Raw genomic sequence first — 20392 nt, 5'->3', positions numbered from 1 at the left:
ATCATCATGAAAACCTTGTTGTCCTCCTGATGTTCAATAACTTCATGTAATTATAAGTTCTAGTTTTGTTAACAAAAGTAAAACTACTGTAACCTTTTGTTAACCAACGTTGTTTCCGAGATTATTATTAGTAATCGGAAAGGTGTTCCGGATTAAATCTATACCACCATTCTTTGTAATGATAATATGCAAATAATTACATTTTGTAAAGCAATGTTAGAATATTATATAGCTGTATAACTGTTTTTATTGTGAAATAGTAATTTACATAAGACAAATATTGTTCTAAAACAGTTGTATGGATTTTAACATTACAATATACACCTGTTACAGTAAAAAAGAATATTATCAAATATAATTAAAATCTAAATTATATCAATTGCTTCGGCGTATTTTGCGCGGCTTTGCTAATAAGGCAAAAATATTGGATTCTTTTTATCAGAAGATATGCCATTTTATAAAAACAATTAAAGGAGACTTTTCTTAGAAGCATATTCTTATATTCTCAAACACAACATTTTCAGATTGTATTCATAAAACCTTTGCGTGAAATAACAAAGCGTATTAGCTCCTTTTGTTGCACAAAATGTTTATAGTTCAATCTACTGTTACTATATATTTAAACCGAGATAATTCTTCTTCATAACGTTGTTTAATTATGGAGAAATGGCTAAAAAACGGTTAAAACATTTTCTATAAAACAGAACAAAATTTGAAATTGAAAGAATGTTTTTTTTTGTCCTGAACGGGTTAGATTGATAGGACTCATTTTCTATACAGACCAGCTTCCAACATACTTCTATACATCTAGCTATTGTCAAATGTCTTATATAATTGCCGTGTACATAAGAATATACTTAAAATAATAAAAATAAACAAGTTCTCTGTAACGTTTGATACTGATCTTACTACGAATTATTTTTTTGGCTTGGCCTTTTCAGTGCTCTTTGGTAAAACGGTAAAATGAATGACATTATATAAGTGTTCCCGCATTTAATCTAAATGTCATGCAATGAACTGAGTGTGTCACGAGTGTCGTGAGGAAATGGACCTTTCACCTTGACACTTTACACTATATATACGCATATTTTCACGCAATATTCGCCGCATCGCTTTTTCGCGACGTTAAGACGTTAAAATATATATAAAAAATTTGATCATTTAAAAAGAATAATAATCATGTTTTTCATTAAAGTGGTATTTATTGCATTATATTGTCTGCATCAAGCGGACAGTTTTAAGGTAAAATTTAATACGGTTTCGACGATTTATTTACCGTATACATATACACCGACGCCACAATTCGCACTGGACAAGGACGCCGCGGAACAAATGGCATATGATACAACAGAAAAAATTATCTACTCAATAGGTAAGATATTTTTTAAAATGTTTATCCTTTTTTCTACTTCTTTTGCTAAAGTTCTATTTCCATTCTTTTAACTGATCCCTTCCGTCCTTGTTCTTAAGTGTATTACTTTTGCACATAATTACAGTTCATGAAATATATGGATTAGAAAATGTTCAAGTAATATTTAAAATAGTTATTGTCAGGAATTGAAATATCGAGTGAATAAAAAGCAATTTATTTTAAGCAGTACTCGCATTTTAATATATTTTAAGTATAAAGTCTATATTTTATAAATGTCCTTCTCTTTGTCAACATTATGTTCAAAACTTATTAGTCACCATTGTTATATGACAGTGGCTTCTTGCAAACGCCCTTCTATGCACAAGTGGCCAGTAGATTAATAGTCTGGTTAGGTATATTTGTCACTAGGAAGAATTTATCATGTTCGTAAAGCCACAAGTGACAATGACAAATTGGCTGCGGACGCACTTGATACGTTCAATGATTTATTGTACATATATTAAATGAAATGTATTATGTCCCTGAAGAATAAAGAAAAAATTAGATTAACAGAGAAAATCTTGCTACCATAAGGCATACTCTGTTGTCAAGTTTTGTATTTAAAAAATGAAGAAATTATTTGATTTCATGCTTTAATATCTTATCGAGATTTCAGTATCAAATTCCGTCGACAAAGCCATTTACTCTTACTGAGGAGATATCTAAATAAAATTTTACGTAAACGAATAGGTAACTCGCGTATATTTCTATTGCATTGAGAAAAAAGTACTTCTTTTACATTTCCGTTAAATATTGGTTAACTTTTATGGTATCCAAAAAGTTATATTTGCCAATGACCTGAACTATCTCTTTCATCTGTTGCTCTTTGGCAATAAGTATAGTTATAGTGAATAGTGGAAGTCAAAATACATGTACTACATTGCTTACATTTTGCTACTTTTATGACAAATCATTTCACATTTACCATAACTTTCTTCAGTTAAGAAGCCTCCAATATTCTCTTCATCCATTATTTAAACACTATAAATTCTTGTTTCCCTTAATTCTAAAGAATTAAAACATTATCTGCTTCTGAGACATAACGTGCTTTTAGATTAAGCTATTATTCAGAAGATATATAAATGTTATCTTGCAGGAAATACCAACATTCATGTCATTGACATAAGTAATGTACACCATCCAACAATATTGTTACATCAGTCATACGACCATGTTGACGCTACAGATGTTGAAGTTTGTGGTGACCACGTGTTTATTGCTTTTGATAATAGAACGGTCCGTGAAGAAGGTTTTATTGATGTTTATAAAGTGTACAATAAGACGTCCGGATCCCTTGATCTGGTCCACCGCATCATCGGTAAATGAGTTGTTTGTTTGTTTGTTTTTTTTTATCTAATTTGTGATTAATAATGTGGTAAACCTTAAAGTATAATAAGATATTTTTTTCCTTTTCACTTGATGATGATAAAGAACTGTGTTTCATCTTTTTTGGTTTTACTCATTACGTTTACATTTTGCCCTAATACATATCATTTACATTCTTAAACATCATGTTTTTGGAAGTGACTTATTTTGTTATCTTGATAAAAAATTTAATTGCCTCAAAGTGATCATTACCGTCCACAAGCATGTAAAACGGCGACGACAACTCCTTTAAAGATATATTATGCTCAACTTTGATATCAGGAATTATTGTCAATTGCTACACAGTCTCTTTGTAAATATAAAATAAACATGCTTTGACTTCACACAAAGTAGATATTTCATGTTTAGAACTCTAAACACTATAGGTGGTCACAATATGAATATATAGTGTCGTTAAAAAAACTGGCAAAAAACTGGCAGTTTTTTTAATGAAAATACCAACTTTACTTGTCCTGTTAAAGGGAACACGAATTCGAATATATAGTTAATTCATTTTTTTATTCAAATTAGACATATTTAGTAAGAATTTCATAGGTTTTAACAAATTTCTTTGATTAAAATATTTTACTCAAAGATGAGCATAGTATATCTTTAAAAAGGAAACGGTGGTCTTGTGATAAAAGGTGTCTTTCCCTCAAACCAGATAACATGGGTTCGAACCGTACCGGGTTATGATCATGTTTTTATCATGCCATTACTATGACAACTGCCTGATAAAGCCTGTCTGAGAACAGCAACCTTTCTCAGTCAGTTACTTGAGAACACTATGTTCCTACGCCAGATCAGCACTGATGATGTTTATTGTTGGTATTGTTTGATTGACTTTGCTGAATATTTATGATAATACACAGTAAATAAATTGTTAAAGCAAATTGTACCAAAAATTGTGTTGTGTTATAAAAGTATTGGTAAAAACCCTCGGACTACTTTTTTGGCGTATAACCCTCTTGTGGTTACCGTACTTTCAGAAATTAGCGCCCCGAATTAAAAAAATAAGATGCAAAGTCATAATGGAGGCATTATAAAAAGAATAACAGGTTACTGTCTTTTGAGAAAGGGATTTCTCAGACTCGGCTAGATATGGCCAGGAAGGGGCTCGGCAAGCCTCGCCCCTTCCAGGACCATATCTAACCTCGTCTGAGAAACCCTTTCTCAAAAGACAGTAACCTGTTATTCTCTATTTCTCATATTACATCAGCACTGGTTAGTTTCCGGAAGCGACTCGCCGGTGGTTAAATTAATCTTCAAGTTCTCATTGTAATTGAACAAAAATGAATATGTTGGGACTAAATTTAAAAAAGGTGCATTTCAAAAGAACTTAATTGTTATTATAGTTGGTGATATCCCTGATATGATCCACCCGACCAAAGACTGCAGAAAAGTTATTGTTGCCGTAGAAGCGGAACCATACATTGACACTGCCAACAGTAAACTTGTAGATAACCCCGGTGGTGTAGGTGTCATCACTTTTACTGATAGTAACCTTGGTGGATATACTTACAAAGTTGTCGATTTTGGAACATTCAATTCCAGGTATTGAAAATAAACGGAATGATGTTACAGATTGAAAGATTGATAAAAAAAATACGCATGAATTTGTATGGGACTGTGTAGTCTGTTGAGGGTTGTGATTTGTAACTGTTGAGTTTCGTTTGTTATATCTATTATCTTTTTACTTTTACGTAATTATTAGGTATGTTGAAGTGATCATACTCTAAAAATGTAAACACTTTTTCTCTTATTTTCTTATCATTGTTTACTTGTCAATTTGATACTCGTAGTTTAACATAAGTTTAAGTATATTTAGACCAATTTTCATTTCTTAATTCCAAGTCTAAAGTGCAGATTTCTATATCTAAAATTTTTCAGTTTGTTTTATGTATTTCATGTTCTGTCAGATTCGCCGATTTAGAACAGACAGGTGTACGATGGGTATACAGGGAGAACGGCAACACATTTGCGAACGATATTGAACCTGAATACATTACCTTCAATTCTGATGAAACTAAAGCTTACATCTGTCTGCAGGTAAGTCATTTATTAATTAGTCTATTCTTTTCAATACATACATTTAATATACATATAAATTATATACACGTATGCACTTTTATCGTTTTCAGATGCGTCAAATTCCGTTTTATCAATATTAATACTGCTGTTAAAGTGTCACATATTGTTTTCAATATATTACAGGAAAACAATGCAATTGCGGTTTTTGATATGCAAACTGAACAAATAGAAGATATTCGTGGTCTTGGTTACAAGAACTGGAATGACTTTACGCTAGATGTCAGCGACAAAGACGGAGGTTAGAAATCCATCATGCGATAACTTTTAAAAACTTTTTCCACTTTTCCTTATTATTGGAGACACTTTTTTAATCCTATAAGAATGAAACCAACCAAAGGATACGGCTAATGAGCAAAACAAATCCATATGTTACATGTTTGTTTTGTTGTTTAATGGTATTTTCCAAATGTCGCAACCAACGAGAGCACTCCAACCAAAAAAAGGGGAAAACTAAAAAATGAACCCAAAAAAAGTTATTTATGACTAATTAGCTGTCTTTTAAAGTAAAATATATAAAATGAAAATAATAATAAGATTTAGCAGGAACTAATCAAATATATATTTCAGGTATTCACATGAGAGAATGGCCTGTATATGGCATTTATCAGCCTGATGCAATAAAATTTTATTCACATCACGGTGTGGAATATCTTATTATGAGCAATGAAGGTGATTCCAAGGATTACGCTCCTTACTTTGAAGAGTCAGTTCGAGTTAAAGATATCGATTTATCGTCAGTGTTTGGTAAATATCATTACCTAGCATTTCATTTCTTCAAACCCAGACCATCCATCAAAGTGTTCTAACCTATCAAATGTTTCTTAGATATGTTTTAATTTATTGTAAACACAGGAATTTAAATGTATTGCAAGTTGCTTCATGAACTTTTAAATATATATCTATTCATTGTCGTTTTTATACGCAGAATCGAAAAACCCTTGTACCAATGAATGATTAGAGCAAATCATTTACTCTTGAAACCGACCTGAAATCATTGAATTAGATCAAAGTAATATCAAATATTGCAATATAGTTTTGCAATTTACACTATTTTTTGGCATATAAAAATAATAAATGTTTATACATTTCAGAGAGCAATGCAACTGTAAGACTTCAAATGCAAGAATCGTCTCAATTAGGTAGGTCTTTTCACAAATAGAAGGTTTTAGTAGAAAAAAAAGCCTTAAAAATAAGGGTAACTGTGATCTAGGTTGGAGCTTTGTCTTAATTTATATGTAAGCAATGTGAGGTTTGGGGCATACTTCCCAAGAACTGTTTTGCTCTGGATTGTCAGAGGTGCATTTTGGCGTGTACTTAGCGCATATACATGGGGTGATTAGAAATTGCATGAAGACAACATGAACTTTTTTTTTTTACTTTCGTGCGCGGCCTACATGCAAGCTAAGCAACCAGACCAGTGCTTAGTTTTGTTGTAATTAACTTATGTATATTTTTATGGAGACAACGTTGCGGTAAATTTGTTTAAGTTATCCTTTATATATACCTTCAATGATGTGCTATTTTTGTAATAAAGACTTATTGAGAACCTCCGATAAAAGGCATTCTCAAGACTTGTATTATTTCAAAAACGAGTTGCTTGTGTTTAACGCGCAAATGCACGAACGGTGGCTTTTCACATTGAAAAAAAAATCTCCTAATCTAAATATCAAACAAATGCATTGTAATTCTATTTTGCACTAATTTTACAGGGCGTTTGCACGTATCATCTGTTAACGGGAAGAATTCGACGACAGGCAAATATGACCAGTTATTTACATTTGGAGGTAGAAGTTTCTCAATCAGACGTGCAGATACTATGGAGCTCGTGTATGACAGCGGTATTGAAATAGCTCACAAAACGGCCTTACTACAGCCTAATCTATTCAACAATGATTACAGTGAAGGAAAAACTGTAACAAGATCTGCAGACAGCAGGTCAGATAACAAAGTATGTACTTCTTGTGTATTCTTTATCTGCTTTTCCTTAAAGGCTATATTTATCTCATCATTTTTCAGCGTGTTGATATCAATAGGGTATCTGGTTAATCTTCGTTGCATTTTTACTTGAATAACCGCAACAAGTATGATAGGTTTTTTGTTTTCTGTGAAATGCAATTACTGGTTTTACTGTGAAATATTGTATTTTTCATGGTCGACTAAACGTCGTGTAAAATTCACACTACAACCAAAACCATAATAAACGTTGTGTTCCCATTAGATAAAAAATATTTTTTATTTTTGTACAGTCAACTATAGAAGTTGTCGTCTGTATGAGGTTTAAAAGAATGTGAAATTGAAAGTTTGTTGATTATAATATATAAGAAAATGTGCATATGAAAATTACTATTTAATAACATTAAAGTTTACAGAGAAATACAGTTTCTGACATACTCGTTTAATTACTTTTAGGGTCCGGAGACTGAAAGTATAACAGTGGGTCATTTTGGAGACACTACGTTGCTGCTGATTGGAAATGAAAGGCCTGGAACAATTGCAGTATACACAATAGACGAACGTCTGTCTGAAATAGCTCCAACATTTGTTACGTTTCTTACCGGAATCAACAAGTTTGATGACACCTGGGAAAATATGTATGACAGGAGGGAAATAAGCATGCTTGATCCTGAAGATATCAAGTGAGTAAACATTCGATCTTTTTCTTCCTGATCTGTATTGCTTTGGTTCCCATTGGACTTCTAATCTGTAAAGATCTGGATTTTCTTTCGTACTAGTAAAAACAGAAGTATATCCAACCAATACCTTATAATATTGAACTGAAGACTTACTGTAAAATATTGAATAACTAAACAAAGAATCATATAACAATCAAGGAAGTCAGTCTACAGATTTTAAATGTTGATGTTACATTAGGGATTGCGGTAAAATCTGAAATTAAATTCTTACACAAAAACTGAGCGAAATTCGATGTGGCGTTGATAAAACAAATCATTGCTGAACTGATGAACAGATGTTTATTTAAATTGGAACTTTCATAATAAAAGAAAACAATTTTTTGTAACTGTTTGATTGATCATTATCATAGAGTTCAGGTGAAATGTATTTTAAAAACCTTTTTTGTTTATTTAGAGATTTATTTATCTTTATCTTCAGATTTGTCCAGAGTGTTGACAGTCCAAGTGGGAAGCCTCTTTTGTTGGTCAGTGGAAGTACTAGTGGTACGGTGTCTATTATAGAAGTTAATGTTGATGTATCCCAACACCAAGGTATGTTTATAAATTCAAACTTTCAATATTTTCATGTATAAAAAAATCTGCTTAGTCCAGTGATAGGGCCAGTGAACGGTGGCATGTATTTACCATTGCCGCTCATGAACAGGCCCAACCAAGTATATATTTTCAAGTTTGCCTTGTTAGCTGATTTTTTAAGACATAATTATTTGCTTTTTTTGGTATCATTATATCTAAAACGTTCCGTTTAATGTTCTACTTATTCCGAAACTAGTAATTATTTAAATATCTGACATTTATTTTTGTATCATAACAAGTTAATAAAAACAAGTGTACAAGAATCCTTTTTTATAATGTCTTCTTTCAGCTCTTCGGTAGAAAAGATCCCCTTTGTTCAAAATCTCATGATCATTTCCGCATGTCTTACAATTTGGCTTGTATAATTTTCAATTTCTAAAATGCATTATTAGTGGACTAATTGAAGAGGTTTGTTTTATCCCAACGTAAACTGAAATAAAGATTTAACAAGAGAAAACCACCATTCATGTGTAACAATCAGATTTTTCTTTTAAAATGGACATCACAAAAAGATACGAAAAAAAAGATATTGATATTGAATTTTATTACACTAAAACATTCAATTTAAAAAAAAGTAAAGCGTGAAAGTAGACAATGTTTAATTGAGCTTAAACACGGAGGAACGTAATACAAATGCATAAACAACATTCCATAGATCTTTTACTCATGCGGAAGAAAAACGGTTAAAGTATCAATTAATATCAATCAATGTACGTTATCAATATATAATACCTTGAGTTTTATTTTTTATTTATTCACAGCTAATGATCCTGCCTTTGACGTATTCCAATAGTGTAAACTACAGAAGTTTCTTCGACTTTCATATTATTGGGGACAAGATACAACCAGATGATTCTTTGATGCTGACAAATTGTTTCCTGACGAAAATGGTCGCCATTAAAAAAATGTTGTTACTGTTTTGAAACGAATCCTTACAAACAGCGATGAAACAGTTTTGACTTATTATCTAAATGTTAAAATGTATATAAATTGACTGCAATATAATTATTAAGAAGGAAGAGTTAAAAATGACAATCAATAATCTCAAAACGGAGTCATGAAAATATAAATTATGAAATATGTTATGTTAGTAACTTACATGAACCTTATGTCATATAATATTGCAAATGTGTCATATATTATGATGGTAGATTACATGTGTTCTATTTTATGATGAAAAATAACATGTTTTCTTTGTTGTGATACTAAAACGCATGTGTTATATGTTACGATAATAAAACTATCTCTTATTATATAGGCGCTAGTAGTATTTTTTCTGTTTTGCTTTGCTAAAATTGTTTATTATAGATTTGTAATATAAATTCTTTCTGTTGAGATATAATATCTCAATTTGTTTTTGTTGCTTACATGTGTATATGTAAAACTGGAATACAAAAGTAGAAGTTCCTGTAGTTTTTATTTTAAATACCTTTAACAAACCAGAAAATATATACCTAACGATGGTCGCTATATTGATGCTGAGGTTTCATGGTATACAATGATTTTACATACAGTTAATGTTCATGTTGTACATTGTATTTGCATATTGAAATATCATCTGGCATTGAACCATTTCGCTATATTAAAAAGATTAATACCCAATATTCTTTTTGTTTTGGCATATCTGTTATCTCATAGCACTGAAATATTTTAATTTTATGTTTTTCGTCTTTGTAAACATTTATCATTTTAGCAAAAAACAACAATTATACCAAATGGAAAATGAAAGGACAACACGTTCTGACAACACTAGCCTATGCAGTATAAAAATATAAGCAAATCCATACTTAACCTTTATACACATGGGCAATTACAAATATTATGAATTGTTTTAATTCTGAAATTTAGATACTCTGGTATAAAGAAACATATAAGTATTTCAACATGTGTAAAATTTGAACAAGTGTAAATTTGTGAAAATACCCTATTTTAGAAGTATAATACATTATGCGCTGATAACTATAATGCACCAAAAGAAAGATGTAAACAGTGAAACTCGTATTTATTTCATACACAGTTACTTATATGCAAGTCATAATCTTCAAACAAACTAGAAGTTAAATAAAAAACGCAGTTACCCTGGATAGTAGGATATAAACAACATATGCTATCAAATGTATCACTTAACATCTTGCCAGTAAAAGAAGGAATGGATATCTAAACTAGTTGACTAGCTTTGGAAGTTCCTTATTCAATCAATATTCTGACCGTAACAAGTATTGTCTTATATTGGAACTTGATTGTATCAATGTACGTTTTAATATCGTGATCGTTTTAAGAAAATTTAAGTCGTTTAAACAGCGTAGAAAGCATGGGAGTCTGCTTTTTTTCTATTTTGTTGAAGATGTTTGCCATCAGCATGCTCATACTTCAATTAGGACAAAGTATCCCAACACTTTTCATCACAAAAGGCCATAAATTGTAATAGTTATCATTAAAATAACTTAGATAAATGTTCATTATTAAGAATGCTCCAAGACCATTGCAATTAATATGTATATGGAATGTTCTGAACACAAGTAAAATACTCAAGTAAAATGTCAAAGTGTCAGTTACTTAAACAATTGATAAATTCATCATAAGTGTATATAAAATATAAAGATCCATAATACTTATACATGTATTAACAAATATTACAGAGCAAAAATCAGCTTCATATAAACGATATATGAATGAGTGAATGAATGAATAAATAAATGAACAAACGAATGAACGAACGAACAAATGATGCAATATACGTATATGTTTAAACAAATTGTTGAGTGTCTGTCGAAAGTATATGAGTTGTCTTATGCTAAAAATTACATATTATACATTCATTTTTCTACCTATGCATGTCCTGTTGTTGTTGTTGTTTTCGATTTCAGAAGGCCAGATTGGAAATAAGATATATATGATTGCTATTGTATGTTCTTAATGTGTAACCTTCTTTAAATAAAGATATTATTATTATTATTTTATTATATGACAGCAAGGATCAACAATGGAGGGCGGCTTTCATGGTATTAAGTACAGCTTAATATCTTGTCATACAAAATAAACTAAAATGAACCCACTGTGGCACCGGTTCGCAAAACTTTGTTTAAATGCTCTACCAAAGCTACTTGTTGACCTTTTAATTATCAGGTCGCAGGGATATCAATAATTACTGCAGCTTGTTTTTTTTTCTTTGTTTGTTTCGTCCATACTTGTCACATATCTGTCGTGACTGCATTGTTTTGATAAAGATAATAAACAAATTCTAAACAATCCATGTCGAAGATTAAATTGTTATATAAATTCAATTGATGTCTCATTGGAAACTAGTGACTATAAAAGTAGCTTGCGAAATAGGTTTTTAATATAGCAAAAATCACTTTCAAAATACTTACATTTATGATTCCTTGCCTCATCAGCCATGCTCAAGAATACATTACGTTATAGCTGTACCTTCAACTTCCGGGAAGCAATTATCCCCCAATGCCCTAGAGAGATGCATCTAACACTACAAGATCTCGGATAGATATTCAATATTCTTATACATAGTGTACATATAATTTAACTTTCATTCTGCCTTATTTATTAGTGTCATTTTATGACATGATAGTTTTATAATATATGAATATGACATTTCTATTATGTTTTAGCATTAGTTTTAAAAATCAAAGTAAGAATAATTATGATATTTTGTTGTTATAAAAACGTTTGAGCTTTTTTTTCAATATTCTTCTATTTTGTGGTCAATTTTTGTTATGTTTTCATGTTATTATCATCATTATTATTGTTATTGTTGTTGTTGTTGTTTGTTATTGTTTGTATTGTTGTTATTGATGTTGTTATAAGTTTCATATATATACAACTCAAAAGAAATATCTCAAAAGCTAATTAAAGAATAAAAAAACATGTATTGTTTTGTTGTTTACATTTATTTCAACTGTAGAAATTACATGGTTGAAGGGTATACGCATCATTACGTCACATTTCAGCCTAAAATAGAGCTTGGTTGTGTGGCGGTCTCGCCTCTTTCTAGAAGAAACATGTCATGACGGGAGCAGTAATTACGTGTATATTCTGGAAGGTTCGGGTCATCATGATAAATTCTTGTCTCTGGAAGCTGACCTACCCATTCTCTCATCATCTTTAACTAGAAGTAAAGTTATGTTTAAAATAACGAAATTATTGTATTTCCCTTTGCCAAAGATCCTGAATCAAGGTGTTATATAGGATTTGCCTTACAAGTTTTATACGATTTAATGGTTTCGTTATAAGCTAAAAGATATTATCTTCATGAAATCATTTTCTTTCAATGTTTTTAGAAACAAGCATAATGAATTCAAATATTAGTTTAATGAAAAGAAAAACAAACGTGTACCAAGATTTTGGCATGAATTTAATAATGTCTGGGACAAAATGTTCATATTTTGTATTAGATAATACATGTTTTTGCATGGGACATTTTAATAATTTCAGCATATAACAGCATATAACGTTCAGACTAAACTAAGTATTATAATGTGAACGGAGTCCAGTCATTCTTTGGGGAATAAACATCTGAAGAAGTATAAAATTTACCTCAAGATCCCCAAGTCCTCTGGAGGAGTGGATATGATCAATTTCATCGTGAGTTAACTTGACCAAAAAGCACGTGCTATATGTTCGTGTAATGAAATGACTCTGAAAAAAGTTCGAATGAAGAATAATTTACTTGTATAAATTATATTGATAATTCCAAAGCTTAACAAACAAACAAAATATATTTGCCTTCTGTAAAATTTATTGTAATGCGCTAATATGACAAGTGGCAAAGAAATATACGTAAAACATATATAACTGTTATATATATATATACGAGTTTGACAATGATATACAAGTTCTAATATTAGCAATGAGCAATAATATTTTAATGCTTTGAGTAATACTACTTACGTTCCCTAGCTATAGGCTTTTGAATAGTACTAAATTTATAGGCTTTTGAATAGAACTATCAAAAATTAATGATTTCACAGATATAAAGATAATACACACATATATACATAAAGTGAGTGTTATAAACTGTGACTAGTACAACTGCTTATCAACAAAATGACCTGTATATACATAATAGGTTTGAAATAGACATGTATTATCTTTGACGCAATGTTAAGGTCGTATTTCCGATGATATGCAGTTGTTGAGTTCATAAATAAATATTCAACAATAATGTTTGGTAACATTTTAACGTTATTCGGTTACATCTGGCCAAAATGTCTTTAAAACATGTTACCAAATTGTGAGTTTATACTTTTACTTAAAAATAAACTGTTTTAATGTCCTTATCCTGACTCCATACAGCAATTCACCCTATGACTTAAGCACATATTATATTTAAAGCACTTTTTGATACATGATAGAGAATTTTTTTTTATCCCAGTAAGTTCATTTTCTTTAGTTCCTTTGGTAATCATGTTTACATTTTTGGCTGATATTTTTGTGATTATTGTTCTGTTTTATTACTATATGGGGTTCTTATATATCTAAATATCTGGAAAAAAATGTAAGCACTACAATCAGCAAAATTACATTGCAGACTCTGTTTGATTCAGTCTGTACATGTGGGATGATAAAAAGTGCAACATCTTACGCACACCCCTAGCACCGGCTTGAACGGTATGCAATCGTCATTTGCTGGAATCAATGATCCCGTAGGCAATGATACAAATTGCTATTATTATCTTTTTTCATTGTGCTAAGAGGCCTGTGATATGAGTTGTTCTGTATTACCTTCTTTTCACAAACAGACTCAGTAAAACTTTCTGCAGTTGTCATTTATGTAATGTTTTCTTTTTTGCTGAACAGAGATCTTACATCTTCAGAACAGTAACTTTCAATAAAAGCATTTACAAAGAAATAATAGTTTGTTAAATTTTAACTAGAGAGATGAATCGACTTACGAGAGTAGGTTCAAACATGAAATTTATCTGACTGGACTCCGAGTGATCATAGTAAGGTATGGTTGTATGCGGCGGGTTAGCACCGTTCACATAACATACAAAACTTGCCAACTGAAATTGTAAAAACAGATTACAAATACTGCAATTATGTACGATCACAGTAAACTACTTGCAAGTTCAATATCATAACATCTCTGAATCAGTGAATTAGTGATTAAATCATTCCATGTACGCACATAATGTACTTTTCATTAGCGATTGACATTTTAAGATATTTTTAAAAGATAATCAAGAATAAAAATACATATGTCCTATTTGATGATTTTAGAAATGTTTGAAATAAATTTAGCGTAGTTTCTGACTAACCAATATGCCAAATATTTTGTAAGCCATTTTCATCGGAATAATTCAACTCAATGGTCTTAAAGATGTCTCAAATAATCATATGTACTATACATAGAAACAAAACTTGGTCAAATGATAAGGTATATCAAAATGAAAGTCAAGGTTAATGGTTACTACATTACAAACGTCAATCTGCTTACTATTATAAGGCGGCACAGAATTGCCTGACCTAACAAGAGTTTATATTAGTTTATATATACACAATTGACCTTATATTCTTTAAACAACTTGAAGAATATTTGTGATCATTTAAACGCACATATGGGGTCTTCTGTTCAGGTTTAGTTACTTGTGTCTTATAGGGTATAAAGTTTTATCGTATAACACCCCTTAGATTTCTACGTGACATGGTCGGTTTCTGAACCGGCTATTTGTTGTTTCTGTAATGAGCGTAAAAACACAATATTCTCGAGCCAACTGCTAAAACACTTCTTGTCTGATTCCCTTGCGGATTCGTTTTTGTACAAGTTTGGAGGACCTCTTTACAGAAATATAATGCTCGAAGCCCTAGCCCAAGAAAAACATCCGTGAGATTTCCGCTTGGCATGGTCATTTATTTGAACGGCGATTCTTTCTATATATAAATATTTTTAAAAATAGACACTATTCTTGGGTCAACGGCTAAAAGACTATTTGTCTGATTCCGTTGCGGATTCGTTTTTGTACAAGTTTGGAGGGTTTTATTTACAGCAATATAAGGTCCAAAGCCCTAACCCAAGCAGAATGTCCGGGAGATATCCGCGTGGCATGGTCGTTTCCTGGACCGGTGATTTGTTCTATCGGTACATAGTGTATCAATTGACGTAAAAACCCACAATGTTATCTCGTCAACTTCTAAACATCGTTTGTCCGACTCTGTTGGGGATTCTTTTCTGTACAATTTTGGAGTGTCTTCTTTATAGCAATATAATGCCCAAGCCCTAACGCAAGCAAAATGTCCGGGAGATATCCGCGCGTGGCATAGTCGTTTGTTTGAACCGGCAATAAGTTCTTTCTGAATATAAAGTGTAACAATTGGCGAAAAAAAAACGTATACCATTTTCTCGATCTAACTGCTAAAACGTCATTTGTCTTTTTATTTTGTAATGCGGATTCGTTTTTTATTAGTTTTTTATATAAGGCTCAAAGCATCCGAAGGAAAATGTTCGGGAGGTTCTGCATTGCATGGTCCTTTATCGAACATCAACATTACTGAGACAAACCCCAATTGAAACTGAGATCTACAGTCAAATCTCATTCGCTGGAACTCTGAGGGCCTGTGCAAATTTGTTAGAGAAATCGGTACTTTCCTTTACAGCAATATAAGGCCCAGTGCTCTTATAAAAATATAATTATCTGGGGGATTTCCGCGTGGCATAGCGCTGTTTGGTCCGGCGATTTGTTCTTTCTATATATAAAATGTAGAAAGTTGGTAAAAACACCATTTTCTCCAGTCAACTGTTCTCTAGTCACACCATTTTCTTATTTCCGTTTCGGATTCGATTTTGTATCAGTTTGGAGGGTTCTCTTTACGACATATAAGGCCAAGTGCCCTAACCCTATCAAAATGTCCAGGAGGTTTCGACGTGGCACGATCCTTTTGTGGACGGGTCATTTGTTTTGTTTTTCCTAAAATTTTCTTAAAGATATGCTATGCTCATCTTTAAATAAAATAATTTGTTTGCAGAAATTTATTGAAATTTATAAAATTCTTACTGAGTATGTCTTATTTAAATAAAAGAACGTACAAACTATGTATGGGAATCTGCGTTCCTTATTACAGGTCAAGTAAAGCTGGTCCTTTCTTAAAAAAATTGCCAGTTTTTTAAGGACACTATATATTCATAGTGTGTCCAGTTATAGTGTTTAGGATTTAAAGCTTTGTATGAAGTCAAACCACGTTTTTTATATTCTAAAAAGGCTGTGTAGCCATTATAGATATTTACTTCTGGCTGGAAGTTGGGGATTCACGCGACTAACCAACTGTGTCCCCTTGTCGACGTAGAGTGCTTGGTGATACCATTTGGTAGAATTCATCTATCTTGTCAAATATCTGTTTCTTTTCTGAAAAAAAAAAGATTAAATTTTAATAAATAGTAAACTAGTTTGCGTGGCTAATGCAGTAAGGGCTTTTTTTGCATATTTTGAGATTAACGTATTTGGTAATTTACGTGGATTGAAAGCGTTGTTTGCAATATGTTTGCAATATGTAAATTACTTGCTTTGTTGACTTAAAAACAATTTACTTTAAATTTACACTACATTTTTATAATTGTCATGAAAATAAGCATGCGTCTGGAAATTTGCTATTTTAAAATACTTTTTTACAACAGAAATATTTTTAACAAGTGAAACTGGATTAAATAGAGTTGTGTTAAACCATGATTAATCATTAACAACAAGTATTTGTTTCAGCTTAACAATCAATTGTCAATATTAGAACTGGGATTCTATTTAACAGTACATGGCACTACTCACACACTTACATACATGGCACTACTCACACACTGACATACAGTACACACAGGACACTACTCACACACTGACATAAAGGGCACACAGGACATACTCACACACTGACAGGACACAAAGGACACTTCTCACACACTGACAGGAAATATAGGCACTACTCACACACTGACAGGACACACAGGACACTACTCACACACTGACATATAGTACACAAAGGACACTACTCACATACTGACAAAAAGGGCACACAGGCAATACTCACACACTGACAGGACACACAGGACACTCCTCACACACTGAAATGACACACAGGACACTACTCACTCACTGACAGGACACACATAAAACTACTCACACACTGACATATAGTACACACAGGACACTACTCACACAGTGACAAAAAAGGCACACAGGCAATACTCACACACTGACAGGACACACCGGACACTACTCACTCACTGACAGGACACGCATAAAACTACTCACACACTGACATAGAGTACACACAGGACACTACTCACACACTGACATAAAATGCACACAGGCACTACTCACACAATGCCAGGACACACAGGACACTTCTCACACACTGACAGGACACACAGGACACTACTCATCCACTACCAGGACACACACACTGGCACCAGATACAGACTGCAAAAAACACCGACTGACACACAAGACAATGACGCACACAACACCACTCACACACAGGCCTCTCTCAAAAAAGACATTAACCAGACCTAACACGAACGCATATACACAATAACAACAAACCTACCACAAACACTGATCAAAACCCCCTGACTTTCCCAAGAAACTACTATGTACACCTGACGCAACAACCTACTCAAAAAACAGCCCCTGACCGTAGGAACTACTCAAAACAAGACACTTCCCAAAAAAGTAAAATTTGGGACCTGAAACACAAACCGGACCACATGAAACTACACGAAACCCCCCAAAAAGCATAGGCATTCTCAACACTGGCACGCAGGCAAGTACTCAAACCCAGACATGAAACACAGGACACTACACACACACGCATTACACACTACATGCACCTAAAACACAGGGAACTCAAATACTTACACACTGACACATACAACACTACTCAAACACAGACCTGACACATTGCTTCTCACACACTGACACTTCTAAACATCTGACATGACAAACAGGCCACTACTTAAACATCAATCTGACACAACCTTCACCCCCAGAGGACTACGGACACACAGGACACTGACCTTAACACAGGACTATCACACACTACCTGACAACATAAAATTTCAAACATGACACACAAAAATTACTAAAAACAAAAAACAGATCTGACACACAGGACGCTACTCACACACTGACCTGACACACATGACTATTCACACACAGACCTGACACACATGACTACTCACACACTGACGTGACACACAGAACACTTCTTAAAGAATGACACACAGGACACTGTTTAAACACAGACCTGACACACAGGATAATACTCACACACAGATCTTACACAGGAAACTAATCACACAGTTAACATGAATCACACACTATGCATCATAAAACTCACACAGGGACCATAACTCACAGTCATTGTCATCATCAGTACATCATCACCATAACCAATTTGAAATATTGAAGTTAAACAAAAGTTAAACAAACATAATATGGAAGCCCTGGAGGGACATTTTAAATTAATATTTAAAACTTGTTATTTAAAATTTAATTCTTAATATTTAAAATTTAATTTTTAATATTTAATACTTAAATCTTATCATTAAAAAGAGACGCGGGAAACCATCCCGTTGACAGATTGACGCCACAAGTTGTGGCAGCGAGAATACAAGTAGCGAAGGAAGTAAAGTAAGTTGGACTTTATATACAAGAAAAACTGTTTTGAATCACACTTGGACACGCACACGCAATTAATTTTAATGAGGACTGGCTTGGGCGGGTTTATTTATTTGTTTTTTTGCAAAAGACAATCCGTCCCAGATTGTAGGGGCTAAAGGTCAAAATTGGGCTGAGGGGAATATAAAATAACTTTTTACAATTGTTCACCGCCATGACAAGGTGTGTCGCAAGGTCAATGTCACATTTAACGGTCTTTTTATACATACATTGATGCAGTTCATAGCGTCTTCCATACAATAAGCATTACAATCAAGCAGGCTGGGCATGCTACCCTTGGGGATTTAGGTACTGTAAATCTTAAATGAAAAGCCTTGATTATAAGACGCGTGTTTTAGGGCCACAATCATCCTACTAGTATGCTCATTGATTTACATTGGAAATTACATTACCAGTCTTATAGGTTGTAGTAGTGTGCTTTTAAATGCCTGCAGTTTGCTAAACCTTGCCACAGGTTTGGTAAATGTAGCTAAAGGGGCACTCCCTACATCTAGCAGATTATATTCTCGAAACACAAAGTTTGTGCTCATTGAAAGTAAAATGATAAATAAATACAATGTCAAAGAAGAATCTATGCTGAAAGAAACCTCATTTTACCACCCACAATTTATCAATTTAGAGGCGTTCTGAAATAAAGTACATCAACCCATTAATTGTACAGCAACAGCTGTACATAGATTATTGACTGGTTTACAGTACTGCAACATATTTTAATAGCTGTTTTATATCGATAATGATTGGGAATGTGTAGTTGAAACTTTTAATTTAAGTTAATATATTTTCAAAGGCTCTATTATTTATAATTTAGAGGTTATTTAGTTTGACATCAGTTATTATTTATATACTCCTGAAACTATCAACTGTCACAAATGGCGCCCAACGGTGTGTTTTTATAAAGGGTGTCAATCTGACTGCTAATCTTCAAATCTTCAGTGTGCTGTTTATATATTCATGATTTGAAAGCTGCTTGTTCTATACACAAGGGCCATACAAATTAGTGTATTAATAAGTCCATATGGCAATTTTTTTTTTATATAAATATTTGATATAGTGTGTACACACATTTAATTGGGAACATTCCTTATTCCCAACATTCAGTGCATTGAAATATATATAATTGAGTCATCGTTTCGTCGTTGGATAGGAACCTGGGAACTTTCTCGTGCTTGTGTTTTATTTACATTCGTGATAAATCCTCTGCTTGAACAATTTTAGCGTTTTAAAACTGTTACTTTTATGTTTTGCAGTGCTTATTTAGTAATTCATTGTGCTTTGTGTATTTAAAATATTTTTTTTGTGTGTTTTTCTCCTTGTGTTTAGAGTAAATTTTTGTTTTTGAATTTTTTTCCCCCTCCAAAACATATCCCTTTGTTCACCCTCCAACCTGGTGATTTGCTTTCAGTAATAAGGGCAAGTTTAAAATTTAGAATATCTCATTCATATCAATAAAGGGGTTATTTTTTTTTCTTTTCTGTTGCACTGCACTTAATTGACTTAAGAGTCGTTTTCATAGGAACTCAGAGCAGTTTAAGACTCAAGATTTTGTTTTACAAGAACGTATTGTTTTTGTCAATGACTAT

The 20392-nt window shown here is 32.4% G+C and overlaps 2 protein-coding genes across 2 annotated transcripts; one reads left to right on the top strand and one right to left on the bottom strand.

The window, feature by feature from the left end:
* Positions 1-1045: 1045 nt before the first annotated feature.
* Positions 1046-9508, top strand: LOC132740818 (uncharacterized). The gene is made up of 11 exons (XM_060728821.1): positions 1046-1372; positions 2508-2729; positions 4132-4330; positions 4696-4825; positions 4991-5105; positions 5435-5611; positions 5959-6006; positions 6577-6815; positions 7277-7503; positions 7979-8091; positions 8895-9508. Exons 1-11 carry the CDS (start codon positions 1180-1182, stop codon positions 8924-8926), a joined length of 1695 nt encoding a protein of 564 aa, XP_060584804.1. The 5' UTR covers positions 1046-1179; the 3' UTR covers positions 8927-9508.
* A 2511-nt stretch (positions 9509-12019) lies between these two features.
* Positions 12020-14527, bottom strand: LOC132740816 (uncharacterized). The gene is made up of 4 exons (XM_060728819.1): positions 14409-14527; positions 14043-14153; positions 12685-12786; positions 12020-12256 (listed from the first exon to the last, which is right to left on the bottom strand). The coding sequence occupies exons 1-4, from the start codon at positions 14439-14441 to the stop codon at positions 12095-12097; spliced, it is 408 nt and encodes a 135-aa protein (XP_060584802.1). The 5' UTR covers positions 14442-14527; the 3' UTR covers positions 12020-12094.
* Between the last annotated feature and the right edge of the window lie 5865 nt (positions 14528-20392).

Source organism: Ruditapes philippinarum, unplaced genomic scaffold, assembly GCF_026571515.1.
Source record: "Ruditapes philippinarum isolate M1 unplaced genomic scaffold, ASM2657151v2 ctg230_1_1_1_1, whole genome shotgun sequence".
Taxonomy (NCBI): domain Eukaryota; kingdom Metazoa; phylum Mollusca; class Bivalvia; order Venerida; family Veneridae; genus Ruditapes; species Ruditapes philippinarum.
Note: the sequence above shows the minus strand (reverse complement) of the source record. Positions and strands in the feature narration are given on the sequence as shown.

Bases quoted from the DNA above. Each gene is read 5' to 3' on its own strand.
- LOC132740818 (XM_060728821.1), top strand. From the start codon at position 1,180: ATGTTTTTCATTAAAGTGGTATTTATTGCATTATATTGTCTGCATCAA. The intron at 5,106-5,434 runs GTTAGAAATCCA...TATATATTTCAG, and splicing joins TGTCAGCGACAAAGACGGAG to GTATTCACATGAGAGAATGG. The intron at 7,504-7,978 runs GTGAGTAAACAT...CTTTATCTTCAG, and splicing joins CTTGATCCTGAAGATATCAA to ATTTGTCCAGAGTGTTGACA.
- LOC132740816 (XM_060728819.1), bottom strand. From the start codon at position 14,441: ATGAAAATGGCTTACAAAATATTTGGCATATTG. The intron at 12,787-14,042 runs GTAAGTCGATTC...AACTTTTTTCAG, and splicing joins TCATGTTTGAACCTACTCTC to AGTCATTTCATTACACGAAC. The intron at 12,257-12,684 runs GTAAATTTTATA...CTTTACTTCTAG, and splicing joins GAGGACTTGGGGATCTTGAG to TTAAAGATGATGAGAGAATG.